Source organism: Xiphophorus hellerii, chromosome 21 (assembly GCF_003331165.1).
Source record: "Xiphophorus hellerii strain 12219 chromosome 21, Xiphophorus_hellerii-4.1, whole genome shotgun sequence".
Classification (NCBI taxonomy): domain Eukaryota; kingdom Metazoa; phylum Chordata; class Actinopteri; order Cyprinodontiformes; family Poeciliidae; genus Xiphophorus; species Xiphophorus hellerii.
This window is the reverse complement of record NC_045692.1, coordinates 17962762-17985465: the sequence shown is the minus strand read 5'-3', so window position 1 is coordinate 17985465 and position 22704 is coordinate 17962762. Positions and strand designations below refer to the sequence as shown.

At 37.5% G+C, this 22704-nt stretch overlaps 2 protein-coding genes across 2 annotated transcripts in view; both read right to left on the bottom strand.

The window, feature by feature from the left end:
- Positions 1-5109, bottom strand: part of smarcd3b (SWI/SNF related BAF chromatin remodeling complex subunit D3b) — a 49205-nt gene extending 44096 nt beyond the window's left edge. Inside the window, exon 1 of the mRNA XM_032551105.1 lies at positions 4809-5109. Coding sequence (XP_032406996.1) covers positions 4809-4820 — 12 coding nt within the window. The 5' untranslated portion in view covers positions 4821-5109. The remainder of the gene's footprint in view (positions 1-4808) is intronic.
- A 1598-nt stretch (positions 5110-6707) lies between these two features.
- nfx1 (nuclear transcription factor, X-box binding 1) lies at positions 6708-22704 on the bottom strand. The gene is made up of 23 exons (XM_032551592.1): positions 22454-22704; positions 20147-20986; positions 19295-19456; positions 19038-19115; positions 17917-18022; positions 16851-16922; positions 16603-16742; positions 15710-15809; positions 15412-15629; positions 14014-14111; positions 13902-13932; positions 13741-13823; positions 12804-12912; positions 12539-12658; positions 11805-11884; positions 11492-11722; positions 10817-10890; positions 10640-10741; positions 10335-10472; positions 10153-10219; positions 8868-9013; positions 8687-8791; positions 6708-7413 (listed from the first exon to the last, which is right to left on the bottom strand). The coding sequence occupies exons 1-23, from the start codon at positions 22470-22472 to the stop codon at positions 7341-7343; spliced, it is 3192 nt and encodes a 1063-aa protein (XP_032407483.1). The 5' UTR covers positions 22473-22704; the 3' UTR covers positions 6708-7340.

Sequence of the window (22704 nt, the reverse complement as noted above, 5' to 3'; positions counted from 1 at the left end):
AAAGTACTTTCAGGAAAAAAAAAAAAAAAAAGTTAAAAACTCAAACCGCAGAACTTGATGTGACTTTTTTGCACTTGCTCAACAATAAACTAACAATATTGTTTTTTTAGAAACAGGGTGATTTAATCATCATAAATCCTAAAATTTGAAACAGTTGTTCATGTTTTCCTTATTAAATAAAAAATTTCCAGTTACGTAATTATTTTGGGCTCAATTTAATAAAAGAAACTGAATACAGAAAATGTTCGCTGTATTTAACCACATTTTAATAAATTACGTAAAAGCAGATTATAGTGCACCAAGGACAATCACTTTGTATTGCATCTAACATTTTTGTAAGTTATCTGAGAGTTTTTGTTTTGTCCCAATTTAATTTAATTTAATTTCTCAATTCAACAAATCTCCATCTCTATGAATCACCTGTGAACATCCACCATGTTTGCCATGTGGGTGTGGGGTGGGCTGATGTGCATTGTTAGCTTTCCGCCACACCTAGCTTTTTGCATGTAGGTCAAAAAGGTCAATCTTGATCTCTTGGCTTGTGGCAAAGCGTAAAAGGAACTTCTTATGGGTTTCTTTGAACAATAGCTTTCTTCCTGTCACTCATTCATAGAGGCGAAATCAGTGGAGTGCCAACAGTTGAACTTAGCAGGTTGCACTGGATTTTATTTACAGGTATCAGACTGAAGGAGGTTAGTTAATACTGAAGATCATTCAAATTAATCATGATTAATCAGTTATTTTATTGATTCATCGTTCACTGGAGTAGAGACTCTAAAAAAGGGCTACTTGCCGAAAGAAAAACATACGTAGAACAGTAATTAAGGCAAAACTGAACAAAAAATAAATATATTTTGTATTTAAGATAAAAACAAAAAACCTTTGTCTGTAGTTTTAGCTTCATCTGGTACAAATTCTCATATGAATCACCTTTTGCTATTCAATTATTAATCAATTAATCCCCAAAAATAAACTGATAATTCCCAGACAACAAATGATCAAGCACACACTAAATGAATCCTATATTATTGCACTTTAGGTGATGTTTATTTTTTTATTTAAGAATTATTTGTTTATTGTATTTCTAATATTGACTTTAAAAAATCTGCAGCATGTAACTATTTTTTATTCGACTAAATGATTAATCGTCAGTATAATTTATAAGTTAGTCAAATATTACGACAATCGTTAGTTGCAGCCCTAATTAATACAAATGTGCACAAAACTGAGCAACTAAATGTTTAACTTTCTAACCCAAATTTTTCATAAAATCAATCTCAAAATTAGTAAAAAACAAAACAAAACAAAAACGTAGGAGACCCTGATGGGCATCCCAAGCTGAATTTCAAACATGGCTGAACAAAGTGACTGGTGTTTGTGTTTGTGTGTGTGGTTTTCCTTAAAAAGGCAGGTCAGGCGTTCAGCAAACTGTAAAAGGAGCTGATTCTCTGATCCTTTATCAGACCTCGGAAGCTGTGATGGCACATTGCATACTAATGAGAATGGACTGTTCTCCTTTCTTTATACTGAGGGCGATATCTGTGCCAGCAGCTGGGTTAGGGAAGACTGCAACTTAAAACGAAGCTATTTTAGTCCCGTTTCCTTTTTTTTTTTCCACAGAAGCAGCCCGAACAATGACCAAACACTTCTTCTACCTTAAAACAGAAAAGCATCTTCCAGACTCTGACTCTTCAGAGGAATATTCTTCTTACAAAGAGAAGATGAAGCAGCAAAGATGGAAATTTAAAATGTTTCATGGAAAAGTCTGTGATGGAATCGCAACTGAATGGAAAAATCCACGTCACCTGGAGTTTTCCGACATTACTAAGATTATAAAATATTATAGATATTCTGTTAGATTTCTCAATAAGACATACAACTACTGTAAAGTTAATTTGTTTTGGTAATTTAATTAGTAAGAAATGCAAATATGAAGCCACTTTTCAAATTAACCATACAAAAACAACCAAACCAAAAATAAACTTATTTTAAAATTGGTTCAATGCTTTTTTATGTTGGGATGCAGCAACACATAATAAGCTTAGAAACATGTTATATACATTTAGCATAGAAATAATGCAGTTTCGGGCATGCCGTGATGGCGTAGGGGTTAGCGCGACCTGTATTTGGAGGCTTTGAGTCCTCGACGCGGCCGTCGCGGGTTCGACTCCCGGACCCTGCGACATTTGCCACATGTCTTCCCTCCTCTCCTTCCCCATTCCTGTCAGCCTACTTTCGTAAAAGGGACACTAGAGCCCACAAAAATACCCCCTGGAGGGGTAAAAAAAAAAAAAAAAAAAAAAAAAAAAGAAATAATGCAGTTTCCACACACTTTATAGCTCAAAAACAGCCACAAATGCCAAAATATGCTAAAAATATACCAATAATTTCTAGATTAATTGTTTTATAACACCATAGTTGGAGTGATAATATTAACAAAGACTAACAGCTGAAACATATAAACTATAGATGTTTCTGCAGTAGTGCCAACATGTTTTCCAGTGCTAATGTTTAGGAAAGCTACTTGAATATAGGAAAAACCTTGTTACCACAATTGAGGAAAATATGCTAAACTGCTTTAGATACATAGGTTAGCTAACAACCATGGCTGCTGGTATCCACACAAGTGCTTGTTAACCGTTAGTCTCATTTAGCAACAATATGTTCAGCTAGGTTTAGAAGGAGCTGGATGTAGCTTAGCTGAATATTTTGTTGCTTCCGGTCAAAAGGCAGGATGAGAAACACATCTGATAAATAAAGATTGTTTGACAATAATACTAATACTATTAATAACAGTAACACTATCAACAACTTTTGTGAATTAGTAGTATTCCTTGAACTTTGTAGGTACATTGGCACATAGGTAGATTGGCTTAGCCAGGTTTCCTTCATAAAAATCCTTCAAACAGTGCTTATGTTTTAAATAAAACAAACAAAATCTATAAATCAATACATTTTTGATGTAAACAACAAGTACAGATGTTTATCTTTTTCTAAGCCTACTTTATAAAACTCAGGAGCTGACAAGAAATGGAATACATTCAGTTGGATCTTATGGGAATGAGCTGCTGCTGCTGCTGCTGACTACAACTTTAACATAAAAATGAAATTTTCCTTTGACTCAGCAGAAGTAGATCTAGTTTCAGCCATACACCCCAAATTCCTCTCTCCTGCTGCTGCGTGCAGCACAGCCTGCCAGCACATTAACTGTAAAAATAAAACTTTTTGTTCTGCACATATGCAACTCACTAAAAGTCATGCTTTCATCCTTATTATCAGAGGTGAGTAGTAACTACTTACACTTAGTTACATTTACTTGAGTAAGTTTTTTAGGGAAAAATAGACTTACAGTTCTTTTAATCGATTAATAATTTTATTAAGTGTCACTACTCTTATTTGAGAAACATTTCTGGATATTTTACCAAACACGTCACTTTACTACAGTTTACTAAAGTGTGAGTTCTTGTTTTTACACAAACTTTCTTGTTTTAGTGTTTTCTATCTGCTGGGCCTGTTTGTGCCATTTGGAGGTCAAGTGAATTAAACACCATATACTGTCCATGGAAGTTTTCTATGCTTTTCCAACAATAACTACTCTAATTAGTTTAATAAGTTTTATTTAAAAATAGTTTTTGGAAAACTGCTTCTTCTGCTTAAAATGTGTTATTTTGAAATTGTATTATGTAATGTTAGTCTTTAAAATATCAGAATTTGCACATAACTTTATATATTTTTCTGTTGGGTGACCAGGGCCGGATTTACAAGGATGTGGCACTTTGGGTTGGAGTTTTGGTTCCTACTCCAAAATGCAGTGCGAGGATCTTAGCGCTGTCAATCACAATTCCAAGTGGTGCTGCTCATCCCTTTATCCCCTTACTATGGAAGAGGGGATGAGCCCGTATGCTAGAGCTAGCATACGGGCTATGCTAGCTATGCAGTTAGCAGCCCGTCATGAATGCTCAGGCTAGCTAGCATAGCCACCGATAACAATGCCATTAGAATATTTAGCAGCGAGTACCTGAGGGTGATTGATGGAGGAGATCCATCTTTTGACAGATTATTTGTCAATATATAGTGACAGTTTTAACAAATATGTAAAAAATAAAATAAAAGTTACATACTGTAGTTTCAAGTAGCCAATTTACTTTTTAACTCTACTTTTCACCTTTACTAAAGTCAAAATGTGCTATAGCTACTCTTAAGTGCAATTTCTGGGTACTCTACCCACCTCTGTTCACTATCATTGAATTAAGGTGTCAAATTGGGAAGTATGTGCAGAAAAAGTGAGAAGATGTGATGGTGTGCTCTCCTCAGGGAGGTGCATCCCGTCTATTACTCCTCAAGTGTCTGTTTCCCACACCAGTCAAGGTTAACAAGCCGCGCTGGTGTCTGCGTCGGCTGCAAAACGGTGAGGGGTGGCGGGGTGGGGGAGCAGAGGTGCAGCCTGCAACTATACACTGTGCTGTGTGATGATGCAGACAGGCAAACACTGAAGCCTCAAAATATCCACATCCCACTCCCGGTTCGGCGTTAAGTAAAACACCGCGTACCAAACCTAAAGGCTCGCCTTGAAATAATCCTAAATTCACCAAGCGCAATTTAATCCCGGTACGTTTTCTTCCCTCCACACGCACAATAAATAGCAGCGAGGCGAAAGAAAAAAAAAAAAACTCCAATGCGCACTATAATCCTGAGCCTAACGTCAGGGAAAAAATGTAACAAGGAATAGTTTTCATGGTGGATGCGGATTTATGAGCAGGCAGAGACTCAGAGCAAAATGTGCTACAAGGTAGCATAAGCATCCATACCTTTCTCTCCATCACTATGCGCTTTTTGGGGAGCGTTTCAACAACAGCAACTGTAGGATGTGTCCGTCTGTTGTGTGGAGCGGGTCTTTGGTCCGGAGCTTCCCACCTCAACTTCCTCTCGGCTTTCAGCACAGCGGCGTCTCTCTCCCTCTCTTTCTCTCTCTCTGTCACTCTCTCTACCACTTCCCCATTACTGGGCAGCTAAGCGACTTATTAGCGCTGGCCTGTGGGACGCCGAGCCGGGGATGGAGCCAGAGCCCGGATTGGAGAAGCCTCGGTCGGGAAAGGGGGGTAGAAGGAGCGCAGCGGCGCAGGCGCGGTCCCTGCTGGAGAGGCGATATAATGAAAAATTTCCAGAGGAAGGGAGCGTCAACAAATTATCCTCCTCATCATCAGCAGAAGGTTTTATTTAGAGGCGGGTTTGGGGATTTCAACAAAATGGGATGCAGTTTCTAGAGTTGCACTTAAAAAATTAAATAAAAAAATACGGGAATATTTCATGGTTTATTTAGCCACACATCATTAAAAAAAAAAGACAAAAACAAATGGAGTCATATTTTCACCATCTCATTCATACATTTATAAATGCCAGAGTTTTAAAAATAAATATTTAATTTTTTGCTAATTACATGTTTTGTTTGGAAATTAAATATTTAATTTCCACATACTTAGCTTCCTAACTAAATGATTAATTTGCAAAATAAATAATTTAAAATGTTTAAATCGGAGCTCAAACGCCAGTCCTCGAGGGCCGCTGTCCTGCAGGTTTTAGATGTGCCGCAGGTACAAAACTCTGGAATGAAATGGCTTAATTACCTCCTGCTTGTGCAGATCAGTTCTCCAGAACCTTTCTAATGACCTAATTATTCTATTCAGGTGTGGTGCAGCAGAGTCACATCTAAAAGTTGCAGGAAAGCGGCCCTCGAAGACTGGAGTTTGAGACCCCTTAGCTTACTAAATAAATACTTAGTAATTAACCTATTAATTTGCAACCTAAATATTTAGTTCCCAAATGCAAACAAAATATTAATTTATAAGTATTTAGCTTGAAAATTAAATATGTAATTAGGGAATTAAATATTGTGTGAATTAAATACTTAGAAAGCAAAATATTTAATTTGCTAATTAAATATAGTTAGGAAGCTATACATTTAGTTTTAAAGCTAAATATTTTATTCCCATCTACAAACTAAATATTCATGCATTCATATTTAACGTTTAATATTTAGCTTGCAAATTAAGTATTAAGCTTTATAACTACATGTTTTATTGGCAAGCTAAATATTTAGTTAGATTAAATGTTTAGTTTGTAAACAAAATATTTAGCTCGCACATAAAGATTAACATTTATTTAAACATTTAAGTATTTATTTCCCAACTAAATGTTTTAGCATTTCTATTTAAAACTGTTTTAGTATTTCATAACTTTAGCTTGCAAATTAAAAATTTAGCTTGAAAGCTAAATATTTAGTTTACACACCAAGTACTTTGCATGCAAATTAAAATATTCAGTCAGTAAACTAAATATTCAGTTTGGAAACTAAATATATAGCTTTCAAATTAAATAGCTAACTAATGTTCAGCTCCAAAGAAAATATTTTAAAAACCAAACATTTGATTTCCAAGCTAAATATTTAGTTAACGTTTTTGCTAGCTTAAATTTACAAACATTACTGTGCAGTAGATCTATGCAAGTTTCATTGAAATAGTGGCATTTTACATTAGAATTTATTTTATGCACTTTCCATTTACTATAGTTTTAGTTGAAATTCTTTAAAACATTCCTGCATTAAAATGTCATAAACATCTAATAGTTGAATTTAATCATTAAAATGTTTGTAGCATTTACTTGTGTACTTCTACATTTAAGAAGAGTCAGGAAATTGAACAGTAGAGGCGTTTCTTGGTGGTTTTCTCAGATTTATTGGCATGTTGTGATCGGGTACATTTGGTTTAATAAAGAGGAATCTTTCTGTCGTCATCTCAGGAACAAAAATATGATTCATCGGCTCCGGCTTTGCCCGCATCCGCCGCCGCGCTATGGCGTCCTCAGGTACGCTGTAGCAGGCCGACCTCAAAACGCCTCCAGAACGTTTTCGGGAGGTGCAGCCCTCCATCTAGGACAAAGTGTTTGTGTTCCCACAATGTTTTCCTTCTGCAGTGCAGCCCACTCCCTTCATGAGCTTTTTACAACAGCAGCCTTGGCTCAACACCGACAAAAAGATCAAAAGACATTTTACTGCTCAGAATAAAGCTTGGCGTTTGGTTTAAGGACCATAAGCTGGAGAGAACGCCTGCTGTTTTAAATGAATCTCTGCATTTGAAGACGATAATATCATAAAATGAATTTACTAAATTGCATACAAACTGATTTTCAAAGGAACTTCTGCTGAGCATGGATGAATTTGAGTAGATCATCAAATTTGTAAATATTCTGAATATAACTTTGATGATCACATTTTTCAGATTGTCTTAGTGAGATGGATAGTGAAGTTAACAAGCAGCTCTTGAAGTTTTTCTCTTCATTCCTTCTCAGTCCTGAACATCAAAATAATCTATCACAGGCTCCTCTTTCACCATCTTTGACCAGCTTCCACCCGCAGCCCTACGAGAGGAATCAGAAAGAAAAAAGATCAACTTGATTGAACCTTAATCCAATTATGTTACAATGAGGAGCAACTCACTGCAACAATGTCAGTCATGCATTTTAATCGGTTTTTATCTGATAGACAAAAAGCAGTTTTCACTGCAAAAACAAAATGTTTCCAAGTGTTTTTGTCTAGTTTCCAGTGCAAATAACTTAGTACACTTAAAACTTACTTAAAAGAAAGTCTTCAACAAGAAATATAAGCCTGTTTTAAGTCAATAATTCTTTAATATTGGTTTAAAAGAAGTACTAGTTCCACTGGAAGATTATTTAATTTATAATAAGACATTTTTCCCACGTTAAAAGTTAAAAAATCTGCCAGTGCAACCAGCATTTTCATCAGTATTTAGATATTGTTTACTTGAAACAAGGTCCTAATCTTGTGAAAAATAACTTCAAAGTTAGTTTTGTCTTATTTCAAGTGCTCAAAAGGTGTTTGCACTAAAAACTAGACAAAAATGTTTGGCTTTGATTTTGTGTTTTTGCATTGGAGAAAAAGAAACATGGTTTTAAAGTTTCAGTACAAAAACATGAAGTCTTACCAAGTATATTTGTCCAGTTTCTAGTGTAGATATGTTAGTTGACTTAAAGCTAACTTACACTAAACATTTCAGCAAGATATACAAGGTTATTTTTCATAACTAGTTCCTTGGTATTGAGAAACATTTTAGCTCCAATAGCAGGTTATCTAATTTATAATGAGATATTTTTCCCACATTATAAATGAAATAATCTGCCAGTGGAACTAGCACTTTATAAGTCAATATTAAGGAATTATTTACTTAAAATAAGGTCCTATAGTTTGCAGAAAAGTTATTTGAAAGTTAGTACACTTGAAAAAAGACAAATCTAAGCTATTTAGACATCTAAAAACTTGCCAAAAATACTTGGTTAGATTTTTTGTTTTTGCAGTGTAATGAACATCTAACACAGAAACTAGGAGACATTTTAAATATCCAAAATAAATAAACAAAAATACCAATAAGATTAACTATGTAGACTGTGTAAACAAAATTGTAGTTCAAAATAAGAGCAAGACAGACGGAAGACTTTTTTTAACTAGTTTTTGGTAGAAAGAGAAAAAAGAAAAACAAGTTATAAATCATGCTAATCGAAATGACTGATTAATTGATTTATTGCTTACTGCAACAGGCCTACATACAAACCAAAAAGTTCAGTTTTGGCCTCAACTAAAATGTCAGAAATTCTTTAATCATGGAGGATGACTCACTTGCTGCTGTGCTGCTTGATATGAGGGATAGGGGGAGGCGCCCGAGCCGCCGTCTCCCTCTCTATCAGCGCCGTCAGGGTCGAGCTCGGACAAGCCGACTTCCCTCTGCCAACACAGATACACAGGTTCAGAACCACAATCGGCGCCACCGCCGAGCCGCCATATCTGCTAACAGACGTACTTGTGGGCGGTGATGACGACGTTCCGCTTGGGCTCGCTGTCGTAGCTCACGCTGTCGACGACATAGACCTCGGCCAGTTCATGGATGATCTTCCGGTGCTCCCTGTTCATTGGTGGGAAGCAGTGGCTCTTCTTCGGCTGCTTTCCCTGCATGCATCAGTGATGAGGATGAGCAACAGAGAAGCGATTCAGGCCTGATGAAGATGATTTCTGACAGTTTAATGCTGAGTAATTGCAGGGATTTCTGCAGAAACTCATGCAGACGTAGCTGCTAATAAATGCAGCTCAAGATGTTTTTCCCTCATTAAACATTTTAGATTTTTAGAATCATTTACTAAGAATAAAAACCTTTATTGATCCAGAATATTTTTAAAGCATAGAGTCCTTTCCATTTAGCTTAAAATATAAGATATTATCTATAGATTTATGGTAAATAATTGTACAATAGGCGGGGTTTAAGTGTTTAATCTGAAAAAACAACAAGCAGGAAGGAACGAACGGGTGTAGAAAACAAGAAACTAAGAGTCCATAAAAAAGGAAGTAAAACAAAAAGGAAGGAAGGGAGGAAGTAAATAACAAAGTAAGGAAAATGTATAGAACACAAGAAGACGACAGAAGGAAGGAAGGAAGGAGGGATGAAGAAATGAAGGGAAGAATGAATACATGAAAAAGTGAGAGAAGAAGGAAGGAAGGAAAAGAGTAGGGGAGGTGGGGAAGGATGAAGGAAGCAAGGAAGGAAGAAAAAGTGAAGAAGTAAAGGAAAGGAATAGGACACAAGGAATGAAGGAAGGGAGAAAGGAAGGAAGAAATGAAAAAGAGGGAAGAAGGAAGCAGGAAAGAGACAAGGAATGATGAGAACGGAAGGAAATGAAAGAGAAATCCAAGGAAAGGGGACACAAGGGAGGAATAAACGGCACAAACAAAGGAAGATTGAATGAACAGGGGTAAGACACAAGGAGGGAAGGGATCAAGGATAAGAGTAAAAGAGTTAGGACACAAGCAAGGAAGGACTCAAAGATAGCAAAGATAAGGACACAATGAAGGGTGGATGGAAGGATAGGAAGAGAGAATGGACAAAAAGAAAGAGAAAAAAGTATGACAGAAGGACTGAAAGAAAAACATGATTTAAACCACAAAGTCATTTTTTCTCCCACATTCTTATTTCCTCATTCCATCTTTTTCTAGATGTAATCCTCTCCATATGTCTGTTATTGTCCCAAAAGGTAAATAAACAAGCAAATCTTCAAAGCCTCCACAGGTAAATTAGCATCAGATTGTGATGCTACCTTATTGGCGAGCTCAACAAGATTCTTGATCTCTTCCTCTACCTCAGCGAGGAACTTCGGGTCTTTCCTGAAAGCAGAGTCATGCTGCGTTTTACTGCGACGACACACTTTGTGTTTTCTGCTGCTGGGACGTAAAAGAAAAGACAAGGCGTCCTCAAAAACCCAGGAGCAAAAGGTCATACCTGGCGTCCTCCTTGAGGCTGTCGCTGTAAACGGAGGAGGAGCGAACGTTGAAGGGGTCGGAGGAGGAGTCGATCTGCAGCGCCTCAGCCAGGCGCCGGTTTCTCTCCAAAGTGGCGCATTCTTGATCGCACTCGAGTCTGAAATCACAACGCTTTTAAAAACTCTACTCACCTCCAACTAAAACCAATACAAGTCATAGAAACGACTGAAATCAGCTCTAGCTTTAGTTGCAACATGACTCAGATGTAAAAAAGCCTAATAGTTAGAAAGCCAGTGTAAAATGAAGCATTTTGTTTTCCTCCACCTGGTCTGTTTCAGCTCCTTCTTGGTGAGGAGCGGACCAATGTCCATGGAGTCGCCAATCTGCATGTCAGACAGTTTGCTGGCCATCGCGATGGCTGCGTATCTATGGAGGAAATATTACAGAGAATATTTTAATTGCAAAACAGAAAGAAAGTGATTAAAAGTGAGGAGAAGTTACCTTTGATAGGAATTAGCAGCTTCTGTGCAGGCAACACTTTCCTTCCTCCGACCACAGTCACACTGGAGCGCTACCTGATGAGAACAGGAATCCCAAACTTTGTTAAAAGTAATTTAAGCAGTAGTGATGTTTTGATCTAAATCAGGGGTGTCCAAAGTTTTTTCAAAATTGTTCAGTCCAAAGTACTTAAGAAAAATAAACTAAAATCAAGCAAATAAATTCATTTATTTTTTATTGTTTTTTAAGCAAAGGGATGCTGTTCATCGTAGAGACAAACATAAATGTGATTTTGATGTATTAAGAAAAAGAAAATTAGTTTTCAAATTGTTTTGAGCTTGATTGAACAATTTTTTTCTGTTATAAGAACAGGATTCGGATCCTTCTTTTGAAAAACGTTTAATAAATTCAATAAAAGCTGATTTTTGTGGAGCAATGTCGGCTTTTCAATAAGTCTCTGAATGAACTTCTTATTGTAAAACCTTATAAATTATGTTGGTAACAACTTTATGCAAATTAAAATGATCACCTGTATCATTCTTAATTCAGCCACAAAATGGCCCCCGTGCCACACTTTGGACATCCCTGATCTAAATTAAACATTTGCTACATTGCAGCAGGTTTTTTTTGTTTGTTTTATTTGTCAGAAACGTCAGTTTCCTGGAAAGTGGTCTGTACCTTGGCAGTGCAGGTGGTGCGTGGGCAGCTGCTGCCTCTGTGACACGGAGCCGCACATGGGTGGCCGCATTCCGGCCGGGGCAGCATGCACGGCTGCTGGCAGCCGCCCTCTGGCAGGCAGTCTGCGCGGTGGCAGAGGCGTTTGCAGCGGTGCATTTCACAAGGCAGCATCTTATTACACGTCAGACCACAGGAAATGTCTAGCAGGTGACACGGGATGTTGCTGCGTTGCTGTGGAGCCAAGGAATAAGCTTACTGCAATAATAATAAATGAATGAAACTAAAGTAACTCGGTGACCTTCCTGGGGTTTACCTCATGCTTTCCCATGCACCATTTCTGAGTGAGGTATGTGCAAGGCGGGCATTTGTCATCGCTGTGGCAGTTGTGAAACACTAAATCAGGGGAAGAAAAATGTTAAAATGTCTTGTTTAAGGCTGCAACTAACAATTTTTCTGACAATTAATCAACTATTCTGATGATCAATTACATGAGAAAATAAGTGCCACATTCTGCAGATTTTCCATTTGACCACTCAAGCCTTTTTGAATATATACATTAATAGATGCAAATAAATTATTAATTCATCAAATATATTGCCTAAATGTAATAATATTGCATTTCTTTAATGTACGCATGATCATTTGCGGCTAAAAAATACTTCTGCCATCAACGTATGAAGAGCTTATTATTTAGTAAATATTTTTGATTAACTTAGTTGAATAACAAAAGGTGCTGAATAGGAGATTTTTTTTCTTACAGACGCAAAAACTTTGCCTGTAAAGCCAAAACTATTCTACTTGAGTTCTGAGAATAACATTTACAGAAAAAGATGTTTTTTATCTTAAATGAAAAATATATGATCTTATGTACAGTTTTGGCTTATTTAATACTATGAGAAAGTTGTTCTTCCAATAAATGCCATTTTTTTGAGTCTTTATGCTCCAGTTAATGAATCGATAATCGATTAATCGTTATTAGTCTGATGAATTGTTTCAGTCCTAACCCTGTTTAAAGCTGCAGTTGATGTCGTTATCGGCCCGCCTTACCTGGATGGTCACACTCATGTCTTCTCATGCACAGGTTTTTGCACTCGGGCGGTTTTGTGCCACAGGAAATTGGAGGGTACAACACAGAAGCGCCACAGTGACACGTCAGCTCATCAAAACCTGCCGACAGGGGGAGTCGCAACAAACTCAGAGCCAAACATAACACCACAAAGAAACAGAGAAATGAAGTGAGGACTTTAAACTGGTTCTGGGTGTTTATCCATGTGTTGTTGTAGGGGTTTGGCCTCAGAATAAAATGACTCACTTGACTGCCAGCAGGGCTCGCAGTTCCCTTTGTGGCACGGCTCCTGGCAGCGGTGGAGGCCGCAGTTCAGCTTGTAGCTGCAGATCATGGGGCATCTGTGATCCGCGTTCTGAATGGAGACAAAATACCAAACTCATTTTGCAGTTCAGACAAACTTTAAACTCGTTTTACAAAAGTTTTCATTCCTCTTAACCTTTTTTCACATTTTGTAAAAACCACAAGCTTTAATGTGTGTTGTTTGGATTTTATGTGACAGAACAACAAAGTGATGAGTAACAAAGTGGCAGAAAAATCTGGATAACAAAAGAAAAGACTGAACAGAGCTGCAAGACATTTCTACATTTTCTCAATGAAATATACAGAGATTGGTTTTTCAGAGAATGAGGAGTCAAAAGAAAAAGATGGACGATTGGCTTGATGGATAAAAAAAAAAGAGGAATGGATTGACTTGTGGACAGATGGATTAATAAAAAGATGAATGAATGGACAAATGGACAAAAAATGATGGATTAATGGACAGAGGGATGGATAAAGAAGAATGAATTGACAGATGAACGAATAAAAAGATGAACAAATGAGATGAGATGATGAATAAACATACAGAAGGATGAATAAAAAGATGAATTAATGGACAGATGGATAGAAGGATGAATAAAGTGGTGGGAAGATGAAGGAATAGACAGGCAGACAAATAAAAAGATGAATGAATGGACAGATGGATGAATAAAACGATGGAAGGGTTGATTGAGGGATGAATAAAGATATAGATTGATGGACATCCTGACAGATAAAGAGTTGGATCTCTCATAGTCGTCTTGGTTCAGCTAAAGGACATCATATGTCCAGCCACCCAAACGGGTTTCAGAACCAGCATGACTCCGGCTGGTTCTGAAGTCGGGCTTCAACCGAAATGGAGTCCAGATTACTGAGGACTCACCACACAGCAAAGCTCTCCACACTTGTGCCGACCACAGGAGCGCTTCTTGTTGCATCGTCTCTCACACGTGAAGACGAGCTCGTCTGGATGGAGACAGCGGACATTTACAACAGGAAGTGACATACGCAGTGATGTCATATTTCACTCAGCTAAAATATTACCTTCTTTTAGAATATTTGCACATGGAACCTCCTGAAATAAAAGAGGAATCTTTACAGATTCTGAGTTTTAAAAACTTGAAAACGCATCTGCTGTGATGACGTTGTGGCCCACCTTGGTCTTGGCGCCACAGCGGCACCTGATGGTGGAGGTCAAAGTGCACGGCCCACAGGTCCCCTCATGACACAGATTTTGACACAAATGGATGGTGTCTGAAAAAACAAGATCACAATCTGCAGATATGCTTCAAAAACAATGCCAGCGGACTTCTGGTAATGCACTTCCTGCTTGTAGTGAAAAACCAACACAATGGACCAGCAGGAAGACAGAGAACGGATTTTAAAAATAAATCTTAAAGATAAAAGTTAAAGTCTGCAGGATGATGAAGAGGTAAATTAAGGGAGTTCTTGATCAAACATTTGATCAAACTTTAAAAAAAAAGTTTAACTGTTTATGGTTGGTTGCATAAATTTCCACGGTTTCTTTTGGGAAGTCAACAATAATAAATAATTTATGCTTCTCATCTGCAGTGGACTCGCAGCAGCAGCTTGTAAAACTCTTGAGGATGTTCCTCCCATTGATTTATGGCAAAAGCTTTGTTAGCGAATATACCCACTTATTTTTCCAGCCATTTATCATGTCGTATCAGTACATACAGTGCAAAAACACAATATTCCTAAGTACTTTTGTCTAGTTTCTAGTGCAAATGTCTTTGTACTTTTGAAATAATAACAAACTAACTTAAAAGTAACTTTTTCAGCAAGATCTAGGAGCTTGTTTGGAGTCAATGTTTCCTTAATATGGATTTAAAAAGTGCTAGTTCCACTGGCAGATTGAAACATTTCTTGTAATACATTTTTACAAGTGAAATTATTTGCCAGCAGATTTTGTACTTTTTTAAATCAATATTGATGAATTATTGATTCAAAGCAAACTCCTATATCTGGCATAAAAGTTGTATATACATATGTACAGTATATATACTGTATATGTAAGTTAGTTTTATATTATTTCAAGTGAATTAAGATATTTGCTCTAGAATATACACAGAAAATACTTGGTAAGATTTTGTGTTTTTAAAATTATATCAGGGATTCCCCCAGTGTGATATAAGCCTGGCGGGCCACCAGGCTTTACTTGTGCCCCCTCCAAGCTAAGCATCGCTAATTTATTTAAGTCTTTTTTTAATGTTTGCAATTTAAGACTTTATAGTTGGTCTTCAGGCATTAATCTTCCAATTACATATAATTATCAAGTGATATTTTCATGTTTCCTGTCAACTTTAAACATTTTTTAACTAAAAAAAAAACCCTGGACCGTTGGATGAATGACTGCCTGAGCGCCCAACCACCGGGTTTAGCAAGTTTTCTGCATCATATGCACTTCCACTTTCATATGATTCACTTCATATGATTGGAACCAAAACATTAGTAAATATATTTGGTGCTCTCACAATTTGCCAACAAATTGTAAGACTTGTAAAGCTTCAAATGTTTGTAAAACATTCCTTACCGTTGGAGCCACAAGGCAGAGGTTTGTTGCATGTCTTTCCGCAGGACGGGATGGGATCGGAGCAGCTGCGCCGCTCAGAGTAGCCCAGCTCCAGGAGTTTGGAGAGCGACGTTTGGCTGCAGGGACACGTCTTCACCAGGCTGGGGGAGAGCGGGCACGGCTGGCACGGCCCGCGGTGGCACACCTGCTGGCACCGGTGAGCTTCACAATTCAACATCCTGAGCAGAAAACGGGCTCCGGTCACCGAGGAAGAACTCTGTGGACGACTCCATGTCATTTCCACAGCATAGACACTTACTTAGAGCAAACCTTTTGACAGGAGAAATGTCCCAAGCCGTCAAATCCGTCTTTATCTGTGCCGCACAGGACGGTGCGAGGCGTCACGCCACAGTAACAAACTACAGGAAATAAACACGAGATTAGATTAAACCAGTTAGTTGTTTTAAGGCTGCAACTAATAATAATTTCAGTAATCAAATTTTCTATCAATTATTCTGACAATTAATAATGTAAAAGTTAGCACAGGTCGTGTTTAGTGATTTGTTGATGTGATTTGCACTTCTAGGACACTGTAGTTTAGTGAACTAAAATGAGATTAGTTATTATAATTAAGCCTTTTTATTGATTTCTCTCATTTGGTTTTTATTCTATTCATTTAGAATTTTTATAATATAATTTTTTTTATTTTCTTGATGTATTTGTACAAATTACTTTAAATTTTGGATTTAATTTTCCTGAGATTGTTAATGTAAACTCTCTTACTAATTTTATTTAATTTCTTTAATACAATAGTCAACATTTCAATAAATGCTTTGGCAATTATTTTAAGTGAAGATTCAACAAGAAATTTATTTCCTTTCAAGCCCACATTCAAGGGAAATAAAATAAACTTTTTCATAATCCAGCCGCTCTAACATCAAGCCACTTTCCTTGTTAAGTCATATAAACTTGTGTTTTTGTCTTTCTTGATAGTACAGTAAAGAGAGCAACAAGTATGGAGACAGAAATATTTTTTTTAAACACTTTTGTGTCCATAATTGCCAAAATAGTTTTTATTATTATCACTTTTTAATCTAATGTGCTATATTATCTTAAAGAAACGCCATCTTGTCTCATCATAAACCATTTACTTTACAGTTAAAATGAAAATAAATAAAAATAAACCGTGTTTTGTGCCTGAGATAGACTCACCCTGCTGAACCTGCTGCTGGCAGGGTTGACACGCCCCGCCGTGGCACACCAGAGCGCAAGAGTGTTCACCACAGTTGAGTAAAGCCCCACAGACTGAGTCACACTGCAGGACTGGGGCCTGGCCGCAGCGCATTGGCTGACTAAAACAAAATAAACATCAAAAACATCAAACAGGCTGACAAATAATTCAATAGTAAGGAAGTATTAGTAATAAAAAAGCCAACATGAACATGTTTTTATGCTTTTACCTCATCTTCCCACAGACGCAGGACTTTGTGACAAAGGCAGGACATGAAGGACAAGGTCCAGGGTGGCACAAGCTGAGAGGAAACACTAAAAAGTCACCAAAAAATCTACATATTTTACTGGGATTTTACGTGACAAACCAGTATAAAGCTGTGAACGATGGCCCTTTTCCACTACTATAAGCAATAAATCAATTAATTGTATGATAAATTACAACAAGCGCTATAATTTCCATTTGGACAACAATCGTTTGATATTGTCGAAAAGTTTGGATTTTGAAGAATGAAGTAGTTTGTTTGTACTACCTACCACTTTTGCCTGTTTTTCTTTTTGATTCTTCCAATGCAATTTTGTTACATTTTGTTCATAATCCATTTATTTATTTATTATTGTTTTATTTGTGTATTTGGAATATTTAAAATGTTTTCCAGTTCCAGTGTTAAATACTCTTTAGAAATTAAAGGGTTTTTTTTTATCTTTGAGAGGATCCACTCACATTGATATAACATTATTATTATCACATTAGCTGAAAATGGTCTTAAAATGACAATATTATCATTTATGGCAATAATTTCTGGGACAATTTGTTGTCATGCTTAGTAGTTACAGCTCCAGAAATCTGGTGTTCATTTTTACTCAGCCATTTTTATGCCAATACTCTAATCATCAACATTGTATCTTTCTTTATTCCAGACACATAAGAAGGTTCACAGTAAACAGAATAAACTGAAATCCAGCACAGGCATGTCTAATCATACCACTCATGAATCCTTTTGCATATCCTGTTTTGCTCAAGTTTAAACAGCTAAATATTTATGCTTAGAATCTTCAGATTTCACTTTATCTTTCAAGACTGACACTTATTTTCCTTGTATAGCCCTCAGAGACAAGAGGTGGATCACATCCTGGACATCATTCTGGCACAAAGGATCTAATTTCTAACCTCTAGTTACTTCCCAGCTGAATAAATGCAGCGCTGTGTTCGTCTTGTCATCTGATCACCTAAATATTACTCAACATTCAGTCCTGTCCTGCAGCTCAGAGTGTTGTTGCGTTTTCACAGCTCACATGTTACAGGGGTGGTTGCAGTCCGCTCCGCTCCGCTTCTTCCCACACATGTCACCGCAGCTGTGGGGAATCTCGCTGCGCTGCCACTCGGGGTTCGTCACTTTGCCTGCCGATCGACGGAAAGGAAATCTCAGCTCCAGCAGATGAGAGGAAACCGACGTTTAACGAAATTATCGGATTTCTATTAGTCAGTTTGAATATATAATAAAAATATTTAGTAAAAAAAACACATTGCTGTGTTTAAGATGAGTAGGGTGTGTTGCTAAGCATTTATGTTTAAAAATAGGGGGAAAAAAATTCACTTTAAAAACATTTAATTTATCGCTGAAATTCCCACAGTTACCAAACAGGAGAAAGCAGAGAAGAAGGGATGAGGATGGACAGACAGATAAATGAAAGAAGGATAGATAGATGGAAGAAAGAAAGAAAGAAATATGGATGAAAGAAGAAGTTGGGAACAAAAAACAGAACGGACAGAAGGATAAAAGGAAGAACGAAACAATAAATAAAATTGATGTATGGGTTGATAAAAGGCAAGACGAGCAGATGGATGATAGACGAAAAGAGGAAAGAAAGATGGATAGATGTGTAAGAGGACAGAAAAGAAAAGATGGACAGAAGAATGGATGGATGCTGAGGATGAACAAAGACAAATTAAAGAAGGACAGGTGGATGGAAGAATGGGTAAAAGAAAGAAATGAGGATGGATGGAGGACAAAAAGATTGCAGAAGGAAAAAAGAAAAAAAAGGACAGATGAAAGAAAAGACTGACGTAAGAACAAAGGAAAGGATAAGTAAAGGTAATGGATGATAGATGGATGAAAAGGTAGATGATGGACAGAAAGATAAAAGAAAAATGGATAGAAATGTAACAGAATGCACAAAAGAAAAAGAGGAACAGAGGGATGAATGATGCATAAATGGATGATGATGGACAATAAGAAGGACAGATGGAACAAAAAGAAAACATGGATGGAAGGATTGATAAAAGAGATGGAAGGATGAAAAGACAGATAATAGACATAACAAAGTTATTCTCCCACTCGTTTTCCAAACCTGGAAAACTATTAAATCAAACTCCAGACATTTTCCAGGAGAAGGAACGACTCGTAGTCTCTCACCACAGAAGCAGACGTAGGTGGTCGGATGTTTCAGTGCCACGTTCTGGCAGGCGGGGCAGCGCCAACCTTCAGCAGAATCTGACCAAAACAGAACCAGCAGCTCAACATGAGCTCACAAAAAAAAAAAAAAACAAAAGAAACACCTGCTCCTTCTTTTCAAATTGCTACAAAGCACAGCATGCTGCCGAATCAGCAGGAATCACTTATTCTGAATCAGGGTCGCGTTCTGTGTGTGAGTGTGTGTGTGAGGGCCGTACCGTCCGCCTGCGAGGCCGGGGACCGGGCCCACTTCTTGATGCAGTTCAGATGGAAGACGTGGAAGCAGCTGTGGCAGCTCCACACCGGGGCCATGACCCGGATGATGTCGCAGCACACCATGCACTCGTACTTCTCCTCGGACAGCTGCTCGATCAGGCACCCTGCGGAGATCAGAGCGCACAGGAAACCGGACCTCAACACCCAGACACAGAGCAGGAAACTGGTGGAAGAGTGCAGAGGTCAACTTAACCCAGGGGGGTCAAACTCATTTCTGTTTTGGGCCAAATCAACATCATGAAGGCTCTTAAAGATCAGTTAAACTGTTAAAATATCAATGAATTCTTAAAATTAAATAATATTAAACATATTTTCAGTCAAACAGGTCAAACATTAACTTTCCATCTAAACAAAAACCGTAAGAAGGAAAGAAAAAAAAAATACATCCAAACTATTCGGATTATTATTTTCACGGGGTGATGATGTCATCTGACGGTTTGATTGTGTGATGAATACAAACTCCTTTGAGTGTTGTTTTGATTAATTTAGTGCTTAATCAAATTAATTTTGATTTAATTTGGGAGATTATTAAAAAAATCAGATGTATTATCTATTGATATTGATTGCATGCACGTCACGATATATTTTGTTATTGCGATTATATATCGGCATTTGCTACATTTAATGCAGCTGTAAATGTAGCAAATAAATTAGGAAAGCAAATGTTTACATTTTTAAACATAATGTTCCATATTGTGCTCATTTATGGACTACTTTCTGTGAAAATATGCAACGTGAAAAGTTGTTTCAGTGAATTTGATTCCCACAATGACAGACAAAAACTGTGACCCAACCTGTTTGTGTCTCTTTGCTTTTTGGCATTTTGTCCGAGCTCCTCTGACCCGATTTGATGCTCTGATGGTTCGTCCTTCTCCCGCCTCTTCCCTGAAAAGGTTTCTCGGGCCCTGAGACTTTTCCAGATTTACAGGCGGGATCCTGAGACGCTTGGAGATGTTCAGCGCCTTCCTGTTCCCCCCTCTTTGAGCCCGAATCCTCATGAGACGGAGATTTTGGTGGCTTGATGGGTCCTTGACGTCGCTTTACGTCGTTGCTTTTCCTCTGTTGATCGTACGTTTGAGGTCTGCTCTTGGCGGTCTCCTCTCTGGAACCATGAGATTTTTGATCTGGTATGGAAGTATGATCACCTTTCTCATTTTCTTCTCCTGTCCTCTGCTCCTGGTTGGTGCTTCTTGGTGTTTTAACTTGAGTTTCCAGAAAATCTCTGCTCCCGTTTTCTCTTCTCCAGCTCGGCGCATCAGGTCCGTCCATGGAACCAGCGTATCTGTTGCCGGGACCAAAAAGATCTGGATTCCTACCAGGTTTTTGCTGCCGGTAACCAGAACCTCCGACATTTTCATTTAAGCATCTGCTTTCTTCTCTCCGTCCTCTTCCTCTGCCTCTTCTCCTGGCTACATCCCCTTCTGGATAGGGAGCAGTGGCATACTGACCGTAATGTGAATTATTTTGGCCAAATGTGTGTTTGAAACCTTGATGAAAGTTTCCATATTGTTGAGTTGGATCATAGCTGTAACCGCTGAGGTTTCTGTCATTGTTGTGTCTGGGTCGGGTTCTTCTGGAGCTGTGGTGGTGCTGCTTGTGATGTGGCGTCCCATCTGGATTGAGGTCAGGTGGGTCTGCAGACAGAAAACATAGAGTAACTGAAGATGTCTAATTGAGAGGAGAGAATCAGGGGCTATGAATAAACTTAGAAGGAACTGTCACTTCACAGTGCTCCATTTTAGAAAAAAAAGAACTTTTTCCCCAATTCAAATTTATTAAGAAGTCATATAAAATGTAACAGAAGACCAAAAAAGGTCAAAATGGTTGCCATTAAAGTTAACATACTCAAGTTGAAAGCACATTTTTTTTCAATATTCCTCTACTATATTTTTTTATTATAAAATTACACTGAATCAAGAGGCCTGTTTAAATTAAGAAAAAATAAAATGTGTCTTGTAGTTACGACTCTTTTATTTGCCTTTGAAAGTAACAAAAAATATCCAAACGCATCAACTTTCTGTGCTAGCAGGCCAGATGTGCTCCAAAATTTTAACCTAACAGACATTGAGTCTAATGGAAATTATTTTTAAAAAGTAGGTAATTTCTAACCCAATAAGAAAAATAGATCTAAAAAATAATATTGCTACTTTTCAGGTCATCCTATTATGGAAATTCAAACACATGATTCCACAGAAAAACTGCTAAAATCTGCTTTTGTAAAAACATTAGTTAGCATTTTTAGCTAAAGATTGCAAACTCAGACCAATGAGTTAAAAAAGGATTCAGTACAAATGCATAATTATTCAGGCAGTGAACGGATAAAAGAGAATTTAGTCAAGTACATATTTTATCTCGGATCTTTTGGCACTAAAACGAGCAATGTTTTTCAACAATCTTTGGCCTCTTTTGGTTAAATTCACTAGCTATTCCTGTATAATCACTGTATTTTGTAAAACAATTGTGTAATTTAGCTTTTAATGGAAGATATTTAGTACAGTTAAGAATTTTTTACAATTTTGTATGACAAAATATTCCAGGTTCCAATGTATTTTTTTTTTTTACCTAACCAGGATCCTGTTAACATTTGAAACTTCCTGTCAAAATTCGGCTAAAAATACTTATAAATAGGTTTTAATCTTAAACAGTGAAATTTCAGAAAACCGTATGAACATAAAATACATAAAAGTAAACATATCCCCTTCTTAAATCAGAAAACAGTTTATTTTAACCATCCAGGTCCATTTCTGATATCCTCAGAGGTTTGTAAAACTTGACCCCACTAGCTGCTGCAGCTAGAACCAGTCACATGTTCCCAGCTCCTGTTACAGTATCCAGCTCAGGTGGAAAGTCGGTTTCAAAGTTCCCAGTCACGTGCTTTTATGTCAGGTAAAGTCAGCAAAGTGTCAAAGCTAGGCTGAAACAACAATCACAACATTATCCTTAATTAAAAAGTTACTGCTAACAGCTGGCTAACACAGCTAGCATAGCACTGAACTGTAAGTAAATTCGCTAACGTGGCTAATCGAGTGTTTTATGTTTGATAATTAAAATGTAACTTCAAACACGTTCACTCGCTGGTATTTAGAAAGTAAAGCGGTTACCTGAGGAGCCTTCAGCCATTCACTTTGAACTCTGCTTCTCCTAAACAGGTTTAATAGCAGCAGGCTGGATGAGAGGAGCTGACAGGTCCGACCAGGCCGCCGGTGGGAGAGTCCACCTTATCACCTGCCCTCTGCTGTTACCACTGACCGGAAATCACGATGAACTTGTATGTTATTTTCCTCTACTTAAAGCCACCTAGCGACACCTGCTAGCTTAAGGCTAGCAAATAGAATGCTGTAAAGCTAACCCG

Coding starts and splice junctions, on each gene's coding strand:
- nfx1 (XM_032551592.1), bottom strand. Junction 13,933..14,013: donor GCTGTGGCGCCAAGACCAAG/GTGGGCCACAAC, acceptor CTTTTATTTCAG/GAGGTTCCATGTGCAAATAT. Junction 10,220..10,334: donor AGCCTCAAGGAGGACGCCAG/GTATGACCTTTT, acceptor CTCTGCTTTCAG/GAAAGACCCGAAGTTCCTCG.